General features: G+C 42.8%; 1 protein-coding gene across 1 annotated transcript; it reads left to right on the forward strand.

The window, feature by feature from the left end:
* Nucleotides 1–3,286: 3,286 nt before the first annotated feature.
* Nucleotides 3,287–4,529, forward strand: GPRC5D (G protein-coupled receptor class C group 5 member D). The gene has a single exon (XM_035027872.1). The coding sequence runs from the start codon at nucleotides 3,287–3,289 to the stop codon at nucleotides 4,256–4,258; it is 972 nt and encodes a 323-aa protein (XP_034883763.1). The 3' UTR covers nucleotides 4,259–4,529.
* The last annotated feature ends 3,318 nt before the right edge of the window (nucleotides 4,530–7,847 follow it).

Below are 7,847 nucleotides of genomic sequence, written 5' to 3' on the forward strand. Positions count from 1 at the left end.
TGACCTCGAGGGAAGGGTTAGACTCGGTGACCTTCCAGCTCTGTTTCTGGAAGGAGACAACACAAATGGGTGTTTGGCAAAAGGCTTTTGACCTCTTGACTGTTTTGTTTTCATCTTTATTGGACTTGTTGTAATCAATATACTTTGATTCATCAAAGCCAAATCTGAGCTGCTTGGTGTGTGTTGTTGCTGCATAAAAGCCAAAAGAAAAGAGACGTGAGTAATACGGATGTGTGTAGGCAAAGGGAACCCTCGTTTATTTAAGGCCTAGCAGCAGATGGGTTAATTCCATGACCCCAGATTTTAGAAGAGCAGTAATTAGTACCTGAGACGAGCTCTTTTATCTAAGGTGCTCAAAGGGCTTTGTGGTCATTAACCCATTAATTCCCCATGCCTCAAGCCATCAGGAGGTCAGGAAGAATCTCCGTAGAAGACAAGCATGCCAGAAATGGAAACATCACCACAGTGAGGAGTGGCCATGAGTAACTAGCTGGAAGGAAGGAGGAGGGGGAAGGGGTCACCAGAACAGTTCTCTTGGAAGAATTAAATGGAAAATCCTCTGCTGTTCTACAGATAGCAGTTTAACCACTCACTAGGCTCTTTGAGTGATTTCTCATGGATGTCACATTTCATCATCTATTTGGAAAATCTCTTTACCCTTAATGTAAACCTTAGATTAGCTTTTACAGCTTCTGACAAACCACAATTATGTCTAAAGCAAGTAAAGGAGAGGACTCTCCTCCCTAAAATATTCTTCCCTCAAAGGGGAAAAAAATGGCTCTTTAAAGTGGAGGAGTCTCTAAAGATAGAACACCACTTCAGAATAAATTTGTCTGGGGTTTGTTAAGGTCCTGACTTATTTGCAGGTGGTTTCCATTAAAAAGTGTCTGTTGGAAAACCACACTGCTAAAACATACCTTCACAAGGCCTGGAATTCAGTCCTTAGACTCCTTCTTTCAACTGAACAGTCCACCCATCACCTAGGAGGTGCTCCCCTGGGGACCAGGTGCTATGAGGGCATAAAATGTGGAACCTGACCCTCCCCCCACAAGCAGCTATAAATCGAATCAAGGGGATGAGGCTAATACAAATAAAATAGATTAGTAAATTTACTACTTATTACTATTTTAATTCATTTATTAATTTATTAAAAATTGATTGATGCAAATAAAATGGGCAGAAAATATGGTTTCCATAATTGTGAACAGCACAGACCCAACATGTGGTGGAGGTGGTGGTAGGAGGTAATCGGTGAGGGCTGCAGAGATCAGGGGAGGCAGGAGAGCTCACAGAGGAGATAAGAGCTAAATCTTAGAAGTAGGGGAAGTATTTGGTTAGGAAACGGGATCAGTGAGAATAAAGCAAAAGGCAATTCAGGCCATGGACAACATCTAAGAGAAGGTAAGCAGATGGCAACTTCATTTCTTTATGATGCAGTAGGAAAACCAACCTGGATAAACCATAGGGCCGGGAGACCTGAAAGAAATATGTTGGATGAGAAAGATAAGGCCAGATCACAGGGGTGACTTGAAACCAGACTAACAGGTATTGGTTTGGGGTATCTGGAAGTCTTCTGTCAAAATGCAAATATCCAGGAAAAAAACCAAGGAGTAAATTAGGGTGGGGAGTGTGGGGGTGCAGTCAATATAGGCTGAACACGACTATGTGCTCTATTATACGCTATAGCAGGGGAAACAGAATTTGTTGTACCAATATCAGCTGGTAAATTCAACTGTGAGTTCTATCTTGGGCCCTGGGAAGGATGCCCCAATGGAATGAAACCCAGAACAAGTGCGTTCTGACAGGGATGAGGAGAGGAAGGATAAAGGGAAATCACACCGAAGCCTTCAGCATTACCAGGAAGAGCTGGTCCAGGTAGGGGCCCACACTTGATGGGCAGCCAAAGCCTGAGAAAAGACTTCCAATGGAGAGGGAAAGGGAGTAGAAGAGAAGACAAATTTCCCCTAACTCACAATTTTGCCAATTACTGGCCCTTCTAATGCACATGACCCTTCTTTATGGCCCAGTAAAACTCTTATTCCTTTGTTGAACGGATGCTCTTTTGGCTCTCACAATCGAAAATTGAGCTGTAGGGAAGACTCCAGAGAGGGCTCTTTGGGAGTAGGTGAGAAGAAGAATGAAGTGTCCCCATGTAAGGCCAACTGAGGGCCTCTTGAGGCTTCCTAAACACAGTGGAGTCTGTGGAGAGGAAGTAGTCTTCCCTAAAGTCACCTTCAGGACCCCCTAGGGCCAAGGTGCCTCTGGTCAGCAATAGAATAGAAAATAATTGTTCTCACCAAAGAAACCTCTGTAGAAAAGTTGCTGGGAAACTGGAATAGGTGTGTCTTTCTGACCTTCCGGTTCTTTTTATAGGCCTTGCAGGACCTGAGTGAGGGCCTCCACTCCTTCCGCCCATTTGGGGAGGGATTAAAGAAGCTGAGATTGTCTCCTTCTTACTCATTGGCAGTTACTACCTCGCAGCCAGCAGAGCCTCAACTTCCAGCGTGGACACAGAGAAGGTAAGTCAGAAAGAAGGGGCCATGCCCGTAGCTCTAAACCTGGATGGCTCCAGCCATCTGGCTTGAAAATAACTGTAGAGGAATCGAGCTAGGAGTATTCAGTTGCAAGGTACTTTTTTTCCTCACAAATAGGTGGGATTTTTTCCCTAGGCAACCTCAGGGAAGACATAGATTTTGGTGCTCAACTGTTGAAAAAGTTATCTGAAGGCAGGAATAATTTTGTATAATTCTTTGATCAACAAAGAGTAGATATGTAGCAATAACATGTTGTGTTGGATTGACTTAGATTAAAAGAAGGAACAGCCATTAGAACTACAAGGAAAAATGTTCTGCCTGTCTCCTTCAGGCAGTGCGGCAGTGTCTTGAATGATCCAACGATCCATTAATGTTGACAACCTTTGTTCTGGAGCCTGATAGAACTGGAATCTCGTCGACCAGGCAAAAGTTGTCACACACCCCATTTTATGAAAAAGATTCTGCCTTGGGTTTCAAAAAGCCTTGATACAGACTGTGACATGAAAGTGGATGACATATCTGGAATCTTCAAGTGCAGAGTGTTCTGCTTTTCCCGGCAAGACGGAGCTAGGAGAGTTTTAAGGGTTTGATAGTTTGGGGCTCTTTCATATTTGGGAATGAGAGACACTATGGTGCCCACACAGGACTAGCCAACAGGCATCCCTCTGTAAGGATGTAGTCAGAAGGTTGTCTCATTTTTCTTTTGCAGGGAAACAGAAATCCATTCTCGTGAGGTCCACCCACAAGTCACCATGTATGAGGACTGTGTCAAGTCCACTGAGGACTATTACTTCGTCTGTGACAACGGGGGAGCATGGGGCATTGTTCTCGAGTCCCTGGCAATAATCGGCATAGTAGTTACAATTATACTACTCTTGGCGTTTCTCTTCCTCATGCGAAGGGTTCAAGACAGCAGCCTGTGGAATACTCTCCCCACTCAGTTGCTCTTCCTTCTGGGTGTGCTGGGACTCTTCAGCCTCGCATTTGCCTTCATTGCTCAGTTCAATCAGCAAACTGCCCCCGTACGCTACTTTCTCTTTGGGGTTCTCTTTGCTCTCTGTTTTTCATGCCTCTTGGCTCATGCCTCCAACCTGGTGAAGCTGGTTCGGGGTAGAGTCTCCTTCTGTTGGACGACAATTCTGTGCATCGCTATTGGTGTCAGCTTGTTGCAGGTAATCATTGCCATTGAGTACGTGACTCTCATGATGACCAGGGGTATGATGTTTATGCATATGACACCCTGTCAGCTCAACGTGGACTTTGTTGTACTCCTGGTCTATGTCCTTTTCCTGATGGCCCTCACATTCTTTGTCTCCAAAGCCACTTTCTGTGGCCCATGTGAGAACTGGAAGCAACATGGAAGGCTCATCTTCGTCACTGTGCTCATCTCCATCATTATCTGGGTGGTGTGGATCTCCATGCTCCTGAGAGGCAACCCACAGCTCCAGCGGCAGCCCCAGTGGGATGACCCTGTCATCTGTATTGCCCTGGTCACCAATGCATGGGTTTTCCTGCTGCTGTACATCGTACCCGAGCTCTGCATTCTCTACAGATCGAGCAAGCAGAACTGCCCTTTACCAGGCAACACCTGCCCAGCCCCAGCCTATCAATGCAGCTTCAGAGTGGAGAACCAGGAACTCTCACGAGGTACTTTCCCAGGGGACTCGGGGAGCAGGGAGGCTCTCCTGTGGGAGAAACAGGAGAGAAATCAAGAAACAGGATGAAACAAGAGGGAGCAATAAGGGAAGGGTCACAATTTAAGTGGGTGACTTAAGCGCTCTGGCATGGAGATAAAGACACCCAGAATTAATGTTAAACTTTTATGAGAAATCGGTGCTTCCAAATACAGAGATTTGTGGGGAAGAGGCCAAGACAGAAATGAATCAAAAGCCCTAAATAAAGAGGGTGTGGCTCTGAGTGCTCACGCTGGGTAAAGAAAGGCACCCCCTATAAAGTGAGTTAACCAGCCCCAAATTAGGCTTGGACCATGCAACTGCGTAACATATGATGCTAAGTCCAGATGTTTTGGCTATCAAGGGCACAAGTCAATTCCGGCAACAGTGATTGACTTTTTTTTTTTTAATTTAAGTCTTGAAGTTAATTTGCCCAAACATCATAATAAACTGATTCATAGGACTCATTACCTCATTAACATCACAAAGCCCAATAACTTCTGGATTTCTACTTTTCAAACCATTCACTACTTGAAAGCCTTCAAGGTTTACAAAAAGTGACAGGAAGAGCCATTGAATCAGAATTCTAATAAAGGTTCAGATGTGTCATCATTAATAGAAATAAAGCAACTTACTTATGTGACATTTTCATAAAAATTTCTGGTCAGATTTTTATCGTTATTTAAGACCAAGCCACCTGACTATACTTTGCTAATGAATAAAATACATTAACCATGACAACAAAAATGCTTGGACCCTAACAACCTGGGGGAAATAGTGGCTAATTCTGGTTATCTAGAAATATGTCAAAACACATTCATTCCTTTCTGAAACATCTGGCCTATTATTCATAACCCAATATCATAGTTTTACATCAATTTTTATGTCTTAATAGGCATCTGATTCCTCACAATTTATTTCTAATGTGCAAAAATTATGTTATTTTATATATTGTATAGCACACATAATGTTCACCAGGCTCAAAAAAATTAATAGAAGCCTTCCCTTTAAGTGCATACACGTTGCTGAGCTGTAGTCTATGGCTAATTACACATTCAAATTAAATACTGTTCAGATAGATGCATCCATTAATTCTTTTCAGTGCAGTTGACAGAGAGTCGGAAATTGACGCTCTACATCCTTCCTATAACAGTTTTTCTTTGCTTGTTGATGGTTTATCATCAGATCACTAAGGTTTGTGGCAGAATTGCAGAGTCGATCCCGGAAACTACTTCTCAAAGTTCTCATCATCAGATAGGATAAAACTCCTTGTGTCTGTTTTATTGTTGTCGTATGTTTCCAGGAAAGAAAAGTCAGAGAGAAAGAGAGAGAGGAGTTCTCAGAGTTTTATAATACCCCAAACATACCAGGATTTGTAACAATCAATATTCCATACCCCCGAACACAAGTGTTTCAAGTGTTCTCAGGAATGTCTTGGTGGCAGAGCAAGGGCATGCAAAAGCACGTTTCCTGGTGCTATCCTTGTTGCTCGTGCATGGTTAGAAAACCCATTTCTGAGCAGGAAATGGCCTGCCAGTGACAGTCATTGTCAATGTAGTTAGATGTTTTACTAAAAAAAAAATCAATAATGAGTAAAGAACATACAGATCGCTCTCCAAATTGGGCAGAATAACCAGAAACTTAAACTTGGATAACAGAATCAGAACTTAAGTTACCTGGGAAAAATGCAAATATCAAAAATTAGAAGAATGGGGGCGCCTGGGTGGCTCATTCGTTAAGCATCTGTCTTGGGCTCGGGTCGTGATCCCAGCGTCCTGGGATCGAGCCCCACATCGGGCTCCCTGCTCAGCGGGAAGCCTGCTTCTCCCTCTCCCACTCCCCCTGCTTGTGTTCCCTCTCTCGCGATGTCTCTCTCTGTCAATTAAATAAATAAAATCTTTAAAAAAAAATTAGAAGAATGATAAACACTCAGTACAAAATACAGGATTACACCAAGCTCGGAAAAACATACAACACAAGATAGATAAGAGCCAGACAAGTAAGAGTGTGATAACAGGAACCTGTAAAACCCTAAGTATGTCCTGTAGGTCAAAAGCTGGCAAGAGGAAAGCAGCTTACCACTGTCTTTGTTTTCACTGGCTCAAAAAACAGTCACAGTACCGTATCAACAGACATGTGGTCCGCAAGAACAATCAGGCTGTTGTACTCGGCATTGGTCAGTCTCCAAGGAGAATACCCATTGCAGTTCTGGGATCCGCCACAGAAGTGTGGGGAACTTGGGGAGGCTAAGGGAGAACCACAAAGATAATTAAAGAGTTATAACATCCAACCGATGTGGAAAGGTTAAGACCGTGAAACAGGTGGTAGTTTATAATGTGCCTTCGTCATAGACTATTCAAGTTCTCTCTCTAAATTCTGTACCAAAACATGACATTTTGTTCGAGTCCATGAGGCATGCATTTGTCATGTGACTCTTCTGATGAATACCGCTTGTAGTTGTGACTCCGGTCACATAATTATTTGATTTACCACTGGGTTGTGGGACCAGAATTATTCATCTGAAAGAGTAAGACAAGTGGAGTTTAGCAGGGAATTTCACAAGTATGAAGACCTCTCTCGAAGAAGCTGTTGTCCTGTTGCCTTCTGTTTCCAACTAAAGACAACATGTAGAAATAACTCAACCAAAGCATGAAGGATTTAGATTAAAAGTGAAAATAAGAGTTGGTAAACACTGAAATAGATCTGCAAAGGGGATTAAGGACTCCATTTCCCTGTGAGTCTTTCAAAAGAAGATTAGGCTTCATCTCCCTGAAGTGGCTTATGGACTTAATTCCTAGATTTAAAAACATCAGGGTGGAGAATGAAAATGCATTCAGGGATGTTCCTACAGGACCCCAAACAAATAGGCATAAATATTCTTTGCCCTCTATTATAAATGCGTTCCTAGAAAGCTGTATATCGATTGCATTTTTCTATTTTTTTTTTCCATTCAGTACGTGCCCTCTTTAATACCCATCACCAGGCTAACCCATCCCCCCACCCCTCTCCCCTCTAGAACCCTCAGTTTGTTTTTCAGAGTCCATCGTCTCTCATGGTTTGTCTCCCCCTCCGATTTTCCCCCCTTCATTCTTCCGCTCCTGCTATCTTCTTTTCTTTTTTTTTTTTTTAACATATAATGTATTATTTGTTCCAGAGGTACAGGTCTATGATTGATTGCACTTTTTAAAAAATCAGTTGCCTTTTTAACTGAGAATTCTAAATGCAATATAATTTGTGGAGATCTTAAATATGGAATATCAGCCACAATTCTTTTTTTTTTTTTTTTTAAGATTTTATTTATTTGACAGAGAGAGACACAGTGAGAGAGGGAACACAAGCAAGGGGAGTGGGAGAGGGAGAAGCAGGCTTCCCACTGAGCAGGGAGCCCGATGCAGGGCTCGATCCCAGGACCCTGGAACCATGACCTGAGCCGAAGGCAGACGCTTAACGACTGAGCCACTCAGGTGCCCCCACAATTCTCTTTTTTTACGGAGGGAAAGCTCCTGTTCGGATTATCGCTTACTTTATCTGCTTTAGTGTACTTAGGATATTGTTATGTCAAATTTGCTAAAAGCAAGACCCATGTATATTTTAAACTATCACATTGCCATGGGCGTTTTTTTCTGTCCATTGTTTGAAG

The sequence above is a fragment of the Mirounga leonina genome, unplaced genomic scaffold (genome assembly GCF_011800145.1).
Source record: "Mirounga leonina isolate KUSES-001 unplaced genomic scaffold, KU_Mleo_1.0 Mir_201, whole genome shotgun sequence".
NCBI lineage: Eukaryota > Metazoa > Chordata > Mammalia > Carnivora > Phocidae > Mirounga > Mirounga leonina.

Coding starts and splice junctions, on each gene's coding strand:
- GPRC5D (XM_035027872.1), top strand. CDS start 3,287: ATGTATGAGGACTGTGTCAAGTCCACTGAGGACTATTACTTCGTCTGT.